Source organism: Ailuropoda melanoleuca, chromosome 11 (genome assembly GCF_002007445.2).
Source record: "Ailuropoda melanoleuca isolate Jingjing chromosome 11, ASM200744v2, whole genome shotgun sequence".
Taxonomy (NCBI): Eukaryota; Metazoa; Chordata; class Mammalia; order Carnivora; family Ursidae; genus Ailuropoda; species Ailuropoda melanoleuca.
The window spans coordinates 46278050-46293234 of record NC_048228.1 but is presented as its reverse complement, the minus strand read 5'-3'; the positions used below and the strand labels follow the sequence as shown (position 1 = coordinate 46293234).

Sequence of the window (15185 nt, the reverse complement as noted above, 5' to 3'; positions counted from 1 at the left end):
CTGTACCTGTACAAAATTCCTATGTTGAAGCTCTAATCCCCAATATAATGATATTTGGAGGTGGGACCTTTGGGAGGTAATTAGGCCACAAAGGTGACATCTTCATGAATAGGATTAGTGCCCTTATGTAAAGAGACACAAGAAAGATGATCTCTCTCTGCCACGTGAGAACATGGTGAGAGGACGGCCATCTTCAAACCAGAAAGAGCCCTCACCAGAACCTAACTATGATATCACATATCATATATATATAGTGTGTATATATATATATATATATATATAGTATATATAGCATATATATATTGTATATATATATAGAAAAATAGATATTTCATATATAGTAGTAAAGTTGCCCAAATACTTTCTAATCCACATAAATCTGTGCTTTAACTGAAATGATGTTCATTCATAACGGTATTTATCTGTACTTCTTCTCTGTTTTCTTTTGAACAATATTTCCAGTTTGTTAATTTTATTAATATTTTCAAAACATCAACCTTTGGCTCTGTATCCCTTTGTTTTCATATTTTATTAATTAATATTCTTAACTTTATTTTTTCCATCTTTTCCTTGGTTTTATTGTGTTTCTTCCATTTCCATCTTCTAAAGTCGAATGCTTAGCTCATTAATTTTTAGCTTTTCTTATTTCCTAGTTGAAACATTTAAGACTATAAATATTACTCTATCATTTTAGTTGTGATCACATGTGTTGATATGTAGTTTCTGTTGTGTAGCTCAGTTTTATAATATTCATTAAAATTTCTTCTTCACTGATCCTTGAGTTATTTTGGAATATCCTTAAAATTTCAGTGAGATAAGTTATGATTTTTGTTAGTGGTTTCTTCCTGTTTTGTTTTGTTTTTTCAGATTTTGTTTTTAACTTCTAACAAATACACTGACATCAGTGAACAAAACCTTTATGCTCCTATTTTGGGAGCAAGGAGGAAGCTGCCCCTCTGACTTTTCATTCCTTCTTATGTGCTAAGCAATGTTCTAAGTCTGGCACTAAACACCATAGCATGGTTTCTGCCCTCATGGGGCTATTAGCATAGAGGGGAAGGTAGGTCTTAAAGAAGTAGGCAACAATATCAACATTTAATATGTTCTACATTGTATTTTCTTATATAATTCTCACTATAGGATTAAGCTGCTCTATTACCACGCAAGTATTATTACACGAGTTAAGAGCACAACCATATAGAACATTTATTGATGAATGATGAGTTAATAACACAACCATACAGAATGTTTATTGATTTATTGAATTACCACCAAGTTTTCTGCTGAGCAAACCCAAGAAGGAAAACTACTATATTAATTCTGCTTGGGTTGAGAACAAGGTGGATTTTTCTTTAAACTCTTTAAGTACTGTCCTACACCTTATTATTGTCCTTGATTCATTCATGATAACCAAAAGAAAGACTCTTGACCATTATTGCCTCCATCAGCTTTCCTTGGCCTTGAAGTTATCCGATGGGCTGGTGAGAGATGGTGAGGTGACGTTCTTTTAGTAATATCTGCTAATCCTTAATCTCCTCTCAGTGTGTTCACTGATATAGACAGCTGGGACCAGGTAGGATTCATTTAGAAACAAATCTAGTTGGTCATCTCAATTGTTAACTGGGGAAGAAGAGTAGAATGAAGTCTTCACTCCACACTACAAACTCATCCCCTGTAATTATCACAGAAAGGCACATCTCTATAGCCTCTAGAGAGACACTTCTAAAACCAAGACCTTTCTCTTACATGGGTCTTTTCCCCCAAGCTTTTCCTGGTTACGCTTTCCTGGTAAAAATGAAAAACAAACAAACAAACAAACAACAACAACAAAAAAAACCACACACAAAAAAAACACAAAAAACCCACAACAAAAAAACCAAAACCACCATTCCTTTCTTTCTATCCTTAGATATCTGATCCCTCGCAGATATTGCCAAGAAATGATGTAGGAAGATGAAAAACACCATTTAATCAAAATTGGTGAATGAGACCAAGTTCAGCCTTACATGGGGTCTCTCATCCTCGAAGACTTGATGTCCAAGGCTGGACAGCCCAGTGTCCATCACCCAGACACGCATTCTCACTGTGCTGTCACCAGGCACCTCCACCACCCCCATCCTTACTGCAATTCCCTCCAGAACTCTCAGGGGAACAGCTCGGCTGGGCTGCCAGCCGGCAACCCAACTCCTATTTCTCATATTTGCTGAAACTTGCTTAATGGCCCTAATGGATGATCACATTTCATTAATTTGTATTCTTCAACTCTTGGGAACAATATTCTATAAGCCCATTAGATCAAGTTTATTAATTGTGTTGTGCACATCTTCTACAGCTTTAGTGCTATTTGGTCTGAATGTTCCATCAATTTCTGAGAGAGGTGTATTAAAATTTCCTACAGTGGTTCATTTCTCCTTATTTGTTCTTTCAAATTCTGCTTATGTTTGAAGCATTTTAGTAGGTAAATAAAAGATCAGGATTTTTATACCATCTTGACAAAATGAAAGGCTAACCCTTTTTATCTCTAGCAACACCCCTTTCCTGATAATGAAACCTGCATTTCAATTTGTTGACTATTTCCCAGACATATTTTTTTCTGTCTTTTTCACTTTCACCTTTCTGCAGCCTCATGCTTTAGGTCTGTCTCTTGTAAACAACATATAGCTGATTTTTATTTTTTAAAACTACTTGACAATCTTCTGTTTTGTTCTGGAGAGCTCTCTACGCATGTTAGATTTCTTTCTGCTCTCAGTATGTGCTTTCTCTTGGATTGTTTCCTAGGTTTTCTGCTTCTCTCTTGCTGCCTCCTTTGAAGATGACTGACATTTTCTCCTACTTTAATTCCAATTATACCGACTCCCGGTCTTCATGCTGCTGCTGTTCAGTTATTTAGCATTTTCTCATTTTCAATACTAGATGGCAGAATGAGAATGATTCCAGTACACCGTCATGTTTACTATCTTTCTAAGGTTGCATCTCAGACCCTCCATCAGGGATCCTTTTTCAACTCCCTTAAACACATCCTTTGTATGAAGGTGGGAAACACCCTTCATCCTTGTTTGAAAACACCTTTATATCACCCTTTTAAAGGACAGTTTCCCTGGATTTACAATTCAAGTATATTAGTTATTTTCCGTCCGAATTTTAAAAATACGCTCCCACCGCGTTCTGGATTCTCTAGTTGCTATTGTGATGTCAACCGAAAGCCTAAGTTTCATTCCTTTTTTGTAAACTGTCTTTTCTCTTTGACAGCTTGTAATACTCTGTTTTTGTTGTCCCCTCCCACAATAAACCTCACAGTAAATCAGGGCTGGCCCTTTGTGGCCAACAGAATATAGCAGAAGCGGTGAGATGTGACTCTGTGAGTAAGTCTTAAAAGGCACTGTAGCTTTTCCTTGGATGACTCATTCTGAGAGAAGCCAGCTGCCATGCCATGAAAATATTCAACCTCTAAAGAGGCCCATCATGCCCCCAAATAACAACCAGCATCAATTTCCCAGCCATATGAGTGACTTTGGATTTGGATGCCCTGGTCAAGCCCTAGACAAGCTTCCATGTGACTGAAGCCCCAGCCAACAACTGACTGAAAATTCATGAGAGACCTCAAGTCAGAACCACCCAGCTGAACCACTCCCCAAATTCTGACCTACAGAAACTGTGAGAGATCATAAATGATTCCTGTTGTTCTAAGCCATTACATTTTGGAGTAATATGTTACTCAAAGACAGGAGCTACAACAAATACAATTTGTCCCAGATGGGATTTGTTTGGGTTCCTTTACCAGATGATTGGTGTTTCTTCTAATTCCCAAAAAATCTCAGCTGGTATTCTTTAAATACTGCTTTTCCCTCATTTTTTATGTTATTTTTATCTTAGACTCCGATTTGTAACTTTAAGAGCTTCTCACTCTGTTCTCTTATTTTTCATCTTTTTTTGTGTGTCTCTATGCTACATTCTGTGTTAATTGCTTAAATTTATCTTTCGGTGAACTGATTTTCTCTTTATTTGTGAAACATGTGACATTGAACCTACATTTTTCAAATTGATGTATAATTTACAAACAATAATATGCATTGATTTTTGGCATACAGTTCATTGAGTTTTGATGAAGATTATACATGTAACCACAACTACCATATAGTCAGGACACAGACACACTCATTCCCTCAGAAAGTACCCCCATGCTCCTTTCCAGTCTAATGCCCCTCCTGGAATTCTGCAACCATTGTTTTGAAGTCTACCACAGATTCTAGAATGTTGATAAATGTAATCATACAGAAGACGCTCTTATCTGGCTTCTCTTGCTCAACATAGTTTTTAAAATTCTTTTATATCGTTGCTTATAGTAATTCATTCTTTCCTACTGCTGAGCAGCGTTCCATTGCTGAACTGCCACCACGTTGATACATTTAATTGCTGACGGATGTTTGGACTGTTTCTGATTTGGGGACTTTTAGAAATAAAGCCGTGATGAACATTCTTGCCCAAGATTTTGGAAGACATGATTTCAGTTTTCCTAAATATAGGCTAAGGAGTGAAGTTTCTACCTGGAATTTGAATTTTTTGTCATAGATTAGGTGTATGTTTGACTCAATATAAAATGGAAAGACTATTCTTCAAAGAGTTTTCTTTCTCCACTAAGCATTTAGGAGAAAGTCCTCACCAACACTTGGTATTGTCAGTCAGTCTTTCAAATTGTAGTCATGTTAGTGGCTATGAAATGGTTACTCTCTGTGGTTTTAATCTGCATTTCCTTGATGACAACTGGTATGGCTTATTAATCACTCCTGTGTCTTCTTTTGTTAAGTGATTTTTCAAGATCTTTGACCATTTTTTTAATTGGGTTGTCTTTTTATTATTGAGCTGTAGGAATTATTTATATATTTCCCAATACAATTGAGTCCTTTCTATATGTATTGCAAATATTTTCTCCCAGACAATGGCTTGACAATTCATTTTCTTAATGTATTTTAATTATCAGAAGTTTTTAATTTTGATGAAGTCCAATTATTATGGACTGCATGTTTGTGTCTCCCCAAAATTTGTATGTTGAAACCCTAATCCCCAATGTGATGGTATTTGGAGGTAGCGTCTTTAGGAGGTAACCAAGTCATGAGGTCAAGCCCTCATGATGCGATTAGGACCCTTATAAGGAGAGAGCTCCCTGCAAATTCTGTGTGTGTGTGTGTGTGTGTGTGTGTGTGTGTGTGTGTGTGTGTGTCTTTCTCTCTCATGTGAAGGAATGAGAAGGCAGCTCTCTGCCAGCCCAAAAGTGGGTTCTTGACCAAACAGATACCAGACCTGCCAGCACCCTGATCTTGGACTCCCAGGCTTTAAAACTGTGAGAAATAAATCTTTATTGTTTCAGTCACCCAGTCTATGATATTTTTATTATAGCAGCCTGAAATTTTTAAGATTATTACTATTTGTATTCTAAGAAATCTCTGCCTACCCCATGTTGTAAAAATATAACCATATTACCATCTTGAATTAATTTTTCTATCTTGTGTGAGGTGAGAGCTGGTTCATTTTTTCCCCCCACATAGGCATATCTAGTTGTTACAGCATCATCTGTGAGAAGGCTGGCTCTTCCCTTTTTGCAAAAACCAGTTGATTCTATGTCTATCTCTGGACTTTATTCTGTTAGATTAAGCTCTTTGTCTATCCTGTGTTATGACACTGCCTTGATTACTGCAATTTATAGTATCAGATACTATAAATTGTTCCATTTTGTTCTTCTTTTTTCAAAGTGGTTATTAACTTTTCTAAACTCTGTGTTTCTATGTAAATTTTAGAGTAAATGCCTCAGTTTCTAAAAATGCACCTGCTCCAATATATATTACAATGACCTTAAATCTGTAATTAATCTGGGGAGAATGGACATCTTATCAAATATTGAGTTATCCAATATACGAACATACTATACCTTACCATTTAGTTATATATTTTTTTCTCAGTAATGATTTGTGATTTTCAATGTGGAGGTCTTACACACTTTTACACTTTAAATGTATTCAAATTTCTTATAATTTTTGATGTTATTATAAATGGTATTTTATTTAATTTATAAATATTTACTGCTAGTATAGGAAAATCGAGTTTGTATTTATATATTGATTTAATTTATATATTGACTTAATTGACTTATAATTTTATTTCTTTTTTTTGAGATTTTATTTATTTATTTGACAGAGAGAGACAGCCAGCGAGAGAGGGAGCACAAGGAGGGGGAGTGGGAGAGGAAGAAGCAGGCTCATAGCGGAGGAGCCTGACGTGGGGCTCGATCCCATAACTCCGGGATCACGCCCTGAGCCGAAGGCAGGTGCTTAACGACTGCACCGCCCGGAAGCCCCTATAATTCTATTTCTATATTGACTTTGTACTGGTAATCATGCTTATTCTTTCTAGCACTTCTTTGCTAGAGTCTTTAGGCTTTCCTACATAAACAATCATGTTGTCTGAAAATAAAGACAGGTGACTTTTTCCTTTCTCCTCTTTGACCTTTCATTTCTTTTTCTTGGTTTATTTCATTTGCTAAGACTCTGTTATAATGTTGAAAAAAAGTGGAAAGAAAATACTCTTACCTTGTTCACAATCTAATGGGAAAATGTTCACTGTTTCACTGTTAAGTATGATGTTACCTAAAGATTTATCCCCATGCCTCATACAGTAAGGCATGTCCTGAAACGAACAGCTTAAACAGCTGTAGCAATATGATTCTTCATCCGGCATGATTCCCTTTTCACTAGGTTTAAATGTCTAATTTTTGCTGCTCTCATTCACACATTTTTACACATATAATTAATCTCAGCATGATGATTAGTCCAATGCAAGCTGCTCTACCATTCATGAAACTTCCTTAAATGTATCATTTCAATTATTATATTCTTAAGTCATAAATAGAAGTTTATTTATTAGTTTTTATTTCTAAACCTATTAGATTTTTTTCTCTGTTCCTTTCCTCATTTGTCATTCCCTCTCTTATTTTTAAAAGGCATTAGATGGATTTATTTTACATTTTGTATCTGATTACTCCAATAATGAAGCACTTATTGACCTGCCAAGCAATGCTCATGGTACCTTTTTTCCCCTCATATATATTTTCCTTTTTATTTTTTTAAAATGTGAGCTCATGTTCTCTGGGACTTTATCCCTGGGAGTTCTTTGTATCCTGAATTAAGAGTACATTCGTCCAGACAGAATATACATTGATTCTTGAAAAGTTGGGCATGTTACCAACATGAATCCATTTTCAAATTCTTGTTGTGGGGTTTGCCGTTTTTGAAGACTGAGCACCCAACCTCCATGAAGACAAGCCTATGGCCAAGAATTCTTAAAGGACACTCTTTTACTCCTCTACCAAGAGCCCAATAATGAGAAAAACACGTTTTCTTGCATGTACTCTGTCTTTAGAAATTAGATCTTTTTTATGGCTTTCCATTTTTCTGAGAGTGTAATCTGTATGATTGCTGGCTCTGGGAAATGTTCTCTCTTTCAACTTCCCGCACTGCCCAGGTCCAAAACCTGGTCTCCTGTTCTTACAAGGTGCAGCTACTAAAATCAGACCTCTGGGCCATCTCGGATCACTGGGTCCCCACAAGACATCAGCTTCATTGTTTTGAGTTCTAGGCTATACTCCTTCTTGACCACAGTTCCCAACCTCGGGGGAAATCCTAGTGCTATCTTATAAAGTCAGGCATGCACGTAATACTGCTTTTTATGTTTTTCCAGTATTTTTAGACATTTGGTAGTGACAGAATTTCAGCATATCTAGCTTGATATATAGCTAGAAATGGAAATATTCAACATTTACTTTTTAATCTCTGGCGGCTTTAGTTGTCATTCTTCATTTAACTAGTTTACAAATGAGTTAGCTGGATGGATAACACTGGCTAACAGGAGAGATATTTATCAACCCCCATGGCTATGAATAATAAATATGCTATCTGATTTTTAAAAAAACAGCTCTGGGGAAAAAAAAAGGAATGAATCTAACGGATAGTCTGCATCTCTCATCATGGTGTTAGTTCTAGAATATTCCAAAGGGTTTCCCTAAATAGGTGTAAGAGGCATAGCCAATGAAAGAATTGTGAAGAAGAGGAATGATTGAGGCCTGTGTTAGTACCTCCCCAGTTCTCAAAGCTGCCTTTCACAGATAAAATAAAGCTTGAATGGATCAAAATGTTTCTTGGAAGTTCACCAGACTTCACATGAAAGGACTTATTTTACTCCTTCACTGTGGAGAGAAATCGCTTGGCAATTACACATAATAAGTTTAATTCCTAAGGCTAAATTACACACTGTAACATGTGGATGATAAAATCTGCTTCATCGTTAAATATAGTAAGTGCAAACTGTTTAGCACGGGTCTTGACACATGACATACTAAACTATGTATGAAGTGATAGCTAGTATTATTTCCATGTATGAAAGTCCTGATGTGAGAAACTTTTAATATCCTTGCAAATGTTACTTCAGAGATGGTTTCATGTCCTTGACATACTGACAAGATAAACTCGGGAAATCTCAGCCTGGGATCCCCTTCCTGAAGGGTTCCATCCTGACGTCCGGAGTGCCTCGGTTTCTCCCCTCTATGACTGTCCATTTCTCTTAGTTTCACACTGAAAGCAGTTTATGTGACTGGTAGTGTGACTGAAAGGGGATGCATGTTAGGCATCAGAGGATTACGAAGATGGATAACAAGGTAAGACTCTGTCTTCAAGGAGCCTCTAGTCTAGTGTGATTCTCAGCCCTGGTTGTACTTTTGAATCACTTAGACTAAAAAAAAAAAAAAAAAGTCTACCAACATTCATATGTGTATCTTTCCTTCCTATACAGACAGTGGCTATCTCGGGACAGGAGACAGACTATCATCTTCTTTCCTTATTCCTTAGAGCCAGTCCCTATACGTAGCAGGAATGTATTAAAACTTATTTAAATATATTAAACAAAAATATTAACAAAATCCAATGGGAAAGGCATTCTGTTATGTGAATCCTTAGTAGCAGTCACAAATATGGTTGAAATATTCAATTCCTAGGCCAAAAAGAATATGCTCGTAACACTTCCCCCTGTGTTAAGGGTGCCAATGTCACAGGCCCTATGCTCCCCACCCCCATGGTGAAAATAGCAGGTGTCCCAAAATTAAAAGCAATTTGCAGCTATGACACAACTTTGTATTTAGAAATGTCTCTTATGAAACTGTAAGTTACAGAATTCGTCTTACCAATTTAAGATAACCTTCAGCATCTAGAATTAAGTTTTCTGGTTTCAGGTCTCTGTAGATTATACCTAGTCGATGCAGGTAATCAAACGCTTCTGTCACACAAGCGACGCAGAACTTGGAGGTGGATTCATCGAAGCTGCCTCTGCAATGAAATCATTTTCCCTCTTAATACTCTAGACACACATATTTATTGTCTATTCCAGGTGTCTGTTATTACATTGGTAAATTTGCACAATATACATGCTTTGTATTTCGTACCGCCCATGAATTAGACTGATGATGGTAAATTTACACAATATACATATTTTGTAGGGCATCAACACTAAAAAGTATTTCGTACCACCCATGAATTAGACTGGTGATGGTAAAGAAATTTAGGGGGATACTTGAGGCAAACGAGATGTACTTCACTAAAATTAAAATGTCTCCATCCCAACAATTGTTTCTGGTAATCACATATGAATAAGTAAAACAGAAACATAAGAAAACAAGAGTTTTTAAAATATTTATGGCAAACTCTGGAGAAAATGCAACTATGTTAAGGGAGAGCTTAAAGCAGACTTCTGTAATTTATTGCTTGACTAAAAACTGACTCAAGTGATCATTTTCATTTCCTGGTGGTATAGAATGTAACAATAACCCATGTAGAAATGGGGTCATAACTCCTTCCTGTTTGGTGCACCTTGATGATATTAGAGTTGCCCTGTGTCAGCACTGCATGTGGGTTTCCACACTGAGTTATTAAAATGTGGTGGTGATTTGCGGCGTGGAGTCATGGACGGGTATGGCTTTGGAGTGAAAGAAACTGGCTTTGACTCCTGCTTCTTCCATCACCGCGTCCTTGGGCAAGCTGTGTGGCTGTTCTGAGCCTCAGATGCCTCTCTGTAAAATGGGTTTACTACTTCCTGAACAGTGTGGTTTCGAGAATCAAACACAGTGCCTAACAGATAGTACCAACTCCCCCTTTCTCAACAGGTCTGCCCGTTGAAGCAAAGGTGGAGGAAGGAAATGTTTCTGAAGGTATCATGCAAGTCTTCACACCCTGCCCAGTTTTCCCCACTCAGATCTACCCAACAACATGTTCCTAGCACAACACATCCATCTCTTCGCAGATACTCAAAGGTCTGTCATTACCGAGGTCTGGGATTTTCCACCATGAATGCACATTAGAATTGCCTGAGAGGTCATTTACTAGACCCCATCCAAGGTGAACCAAATCATAACCTCTGGCATTAGGGTCCAGCATTTTTCTTTTGTAAAACTCTCCATGTGATTGTAATGAGAGCCACCAGCCCAGGTAATACCGTCCAAATGTTTGGCCTGGCATTAACCTCCATAACTTCATGCAAACCTACCTTCCCACCCCTTCTTTCACCGGCCTTGTCTTCTACTCAAATCCTGCTGTGAATCACCCCCAAAGACATATAATCCTATCTCAACTTTCCTGTTGTATCTCACATCCATTTCCCTTCCTCTCCACCTCTCCAAATTTTGGTCATCTTTAGAAATTAGGTCCAGTCTTGCCTCTTTCATCACATTTTTATATCTTTCCTCCCCCCTGAATTTACAATCTGCAACACTCATTTGGCATTTAATTACAAATTGCCAATGTCTCCGTTGTATTTAGCTTACATATTAAATAATGAAACATTTTAAAACTGTACCTCATGTTGTCTCCCCCAAATAAAATCTAAAGTCACTGGAGGAAAAGCTTATACTTTTTACCTTGTTGGTTAGGAAAGTTTACATGGTCTAGAAACCACCCCTCTCCCCCTCACTGTGTATGATGGAGCCTTGCACGCTGGCGGTGCTCAGTAAACTCTGTGGCTTCGGTTATGCCGAAACCACCCCTTTTGTAAAACTGAATCTTTGCAGGAGTCTCACTGTGCTTCACCACTCCATGCCCCTTTCTTCATTTCCCTTGTAGAGATTCAGAAGCAGTAACATCTGGGTTTACAGTGACTCAGCCTCGCATTAACCATTGGACCATGGAGCGTTCCCTCTCTTTCGAGGCCTGGGATTCTTTGGTCCCTACTATGGAAATGACAGACTGTCTCATAGGGGGTCTACTGCATAAGTACAATATTAGCTAAGAAAATACCACCAGTACTATTGCGTCAGGTGATAATATTTTCTTAGGACCATTTCTTAATAACTTTATGTCTCTTTAAACCATCGTAAATAAAGCATCCTCTAGACCAGACATGAGAACACAGGTTATTGTTTATGAGCTTTTTTCATTACCTGTCCCTTAATATGCTCCACAGCTCCCCACCTAAGCAGGCCTCCAGAAGCATGTATACATACTTATTGTCCTTGAAAGTACGATATAATCTGTGAAGACACATAAAAATGTGGTTATTATTAAAAATCTATCTTTAAAACCTTTTTAAAGTTGCTTAAGAACATCATCAAGACATTTGGAACACCGGTGCTCATCTCGTTCCAAACACCCTCCAGCTAAATGAGACCTCTCCCCAAACGCTCGCTGATCTATCTTTTTGCCTTGCTTTTGTACATGTTAACCCCCTTCCTCAGACTGCCTTCCCTCTACACACAGACTGACCTTCTTCATCTCTGCTTCACTGTAACAGCGTTATCCATTCCTCAAGACCAAGCTCAGGGGCCTGATACAGCAGTTCATCTTCCCACCTACCAAATATGGCCTCTCTTCTCTCCAAAATCCCAGAGACCTCGCATACGTCTCCTTTATGAGCTCCCGTCACACCCACGTCTTAAACATCCTCTGGTTGGTCTCAAAAACTTGACTGTGAGACAGAGACCTATAAGCATTAAGTTTAGTAGGGAGTGTACTTGGGAACAACACTCCAGGGGAGGAATAAGACACACTTGGGCATCAGGAGAGTTGGGCTATGATCTAGTTTTTAGTTTCAATGAAAGCCTCAGCCTCAAGGAGCTCTGCCATCATTGGATTCAGGCTGTACCTGGAAACAGAGTATGATCTAGGGCAAGGTGGCTCTCTTTGCTTGAGAGCAATGACAGGAAAGGACTGAGTCAGAGTCCTTACTTGGCAACACTCCCAGAAGCTGTAGGAATGACAGCCCCAATCTTGACGTGGCACCTGGGCAGGGTACCATATTTTAACACTGGGTGACAGCAGAGCACTCAGATCGTGTGCAGACAGCAGAAGCAATCTAGCAAAGTCTCTCAGAATGGGCTCTGGTTCCAAGCAGCTCAGTGTGGGCTCTGAATCCAAGCTGCTTAGGCTTGAATCCCTGATCAGCCATTTATGAGCTATGCTCATAATAGTTTCCTTATTGCTCTTGAGGACAATCATAACAGTTACCTCACTGTTATCTCATAAAGATCAGATGGATATATGCATTTGCTTGATTTTATATTAATTATATATTAATTTAATATATGTTATATATCTGCATATAAAATATATAAAATAAATATAAATATAATGTATTTTAAACATATATTAAACATATATATGATATATATCACATATATATTTTGCTTAGAGGAGTGTCTGGAACACGTTAATTTCTCAATAAATGTCATTAATATTTATTATTATATTATTATTTCCTTATACGCCAGGCAGTTTGCAGAGAGCTGGAAATGAGAATAGGAATAAAACCTAATCCATGCCCTGAAGCTGCTCATGATCATTTGCTAATGAATTATTGATGAAAGGGGGGCATTCTGGGAACACAGTTAATATAAAAATAATTGGATGACTCTATTGCCAGCATTGCCTGGGTTCAAACTTTTTTAATGTTGAAAAAAAAATAGGTGTGGGAATATGGGCAGGCAGGAAGATTCTCTCAAGGCATCTGATCCAAAACCATAAATTCTATCCCCTATAAGGGCACTTTACATGGCCTAGAAATCACTGAAGCCACATTCTAGGGCTAAGACCTGTATGAAAAATATGTATCTCGACTTGGCCTACTCCACTAACTCATGAATCGACAGGTAAAGAGAGCCGTGGCCTAGAATAACATAATTCTCTTCCAAACTCTGGGAAAGAAGGAATGGTGACTATCGAGAGGTGGACCTTGTGGCATCCACGCACTGCTAGGACCACGCTCTGCGGCTCCCGGGCAGCCTACAGGAGCCCAAATGCCCCTTCTTTCAGAAATTCAACAGCAGTGTGTCCCCTGAAGGTTTCAAATGAATTCTTTCCTTCCCAAATTCTGCAGTAGGTATGGATTCAATAATCAGTTCAAGTTATTCCACAATAATTTTATATTCTCTCACTCACACACACCTACACACACACACACACACACTTTTTCCTGAGATTTACTCAACAATAAAAAATCTGAACTCCTGGCTCCAGACCTCAAACTTGTAACATTTTATGTATTGTTGCCGCGACAGGGATGGAGAGTTCAGAGTGGGGCCTCTTTTTCCTCTTCTGTTCTCTTGCATGGAAACATTCCAAAGGGTCTACAATCCTAAATTCTGGGAGCCAAAAGCTCACTTACTTCACAATGAAGGGAGAGCACAACTCTTCTAGAATCCTCTTTTCTGAGTAGACATGCTCCTGTTGTTTTGTGTCAACTATGTGCTTCTTCCTTATACACTTCATAGCAAAAGCAACATTCTCATTTTTCACTTTAACCTATGTAAGAAGAGAAAGATCCCTCAAAATTAACTTACTAGGAAAGATTTACAATATCTATATACAACATGTTAACCGATGAGAGTTAAACTTCTTTCTTTCACATGTAAACAGCCTGTAACATTTTAACCACGTATCCCTCTGGGAAAGTAAGTTTTATCCACATGTACACGCTTCCCTTTCATTGTAATTTCTAAAAAAGTTCACATATCTGGAACATGGTCTTAAAACGTTTTCATTAGAACATGAAAAACAAACTCTAGTTAGATTTAATGTTTAGAAATTATTCACTTTTGAGTGTGTGATATGAAAAACTTTGACCAGAATTGACAAAAATTGTTCTTTCTTAATATGCACTTCTATGATTTTCAAAACAAAACATATTAAATCAAAATCCATAGCTGCACTAGCCAATATGACAGCAACTAGTCACATGAGGTTATTTAATTTTAAGTTAATTAAAATAAGAAATTCAGTTCCTCAGCTGTCCTAGCCACATTTCAAAAGCTCGCCAGCCACATCTAGCTGGTAGCTACCCTCTAGGATACCAGATGGATAGAACATTTACCGAAGTGCAGAAAGTGCTTCTGTAGCCTGTTGCTTTAGATGGACAGATAAAATGTTCCTTTGAAAGGAAATAAAAAATTTTAATAGATATGTATTCGGATAGGCTTACAACTCTGTCAGCAGACTGTATTTGACAAGTAATGAAACTGCGGATTTGGCTGCAGCCCACATTTTGCTCACGTTTGCCATTAGCCCTGCCTAGAAGTTTTTAAATCAATGGTGGAATTATTGCTTCAATTATTATTATCTAACTATATTAAAAAAAAAAAAAACACAGATCTCAGCATTGCTAATTCAATACTTTTGCCAGGATGTTTGGTGAAAAATACCACTGCAGATGGATAGTGCCCTCATCTCTCCATATGGCATAGAAAACGTGACAAACACTCTTTGGCTTATGAAGAAATTGTTTCTTTCCCCCTCATCCATCAGAGAGGAAGTATTGACTGGGTGTGAAGTGTATTATCCAGAGTCTCCTGGAAGCACTTCCGATCTGCTCATGTCCAGGGCCATCCAGCAGATGAAGGTGTCAGCATACTTTCCGGAGCTTAATGTACAGTGAATCGTTAAAAATCTGCTGGGCGAAGAAGGGCTTGGTAATAGCCCAGGGTTCAGAGCCATCTGTACCCAGTAAGGTCACAGATCTCCATTCTATGGTTTCCCTGGAGCGCTTGAAGCTAGTTATAAAGCTCAGAGAGGTGGTGATGTGGAAAATACAGCCAAAATCAGGCCATAAGTTCCCAGCTGTCCCGATCAACACTACAGAAGGCTGCTCTTCAAATATTCCCTTACGGT

The 15185-nt window shown here is 38.0% G+C and overlaps 1 protein-coding gene across 2 annotated transcripts in view; it reads right to left on the bottom strand.

The window, feature by feature from the left end:
- PRKG2 (protein kinase cGMP-dependent 2) overlaps positions 1-15185 on the bottom strand; it is a 96019-nt gene that overhangs the window by 22026 nt on the left and 58808 nt on the right. For both annotated transcript variants that reach the window (XM_002912477.4, XM_034672286.1), the window contains 3 exons: positions 13687-13823; positions 11468-11557; positions 9224-9365 (listed from right to left, as the gene is read on the bottom strand). In XM_002912477.4, coding sequence (XP_002912523.1) covers positions 9224-9365; positions 11468-11557; positions 13687-13823 — 369 coding nt within the window. The remainder of the gene's footprint in view (positions 1-9223; positions 9366-11467; positions 11558-13686; positions 13824-15185) is intronic.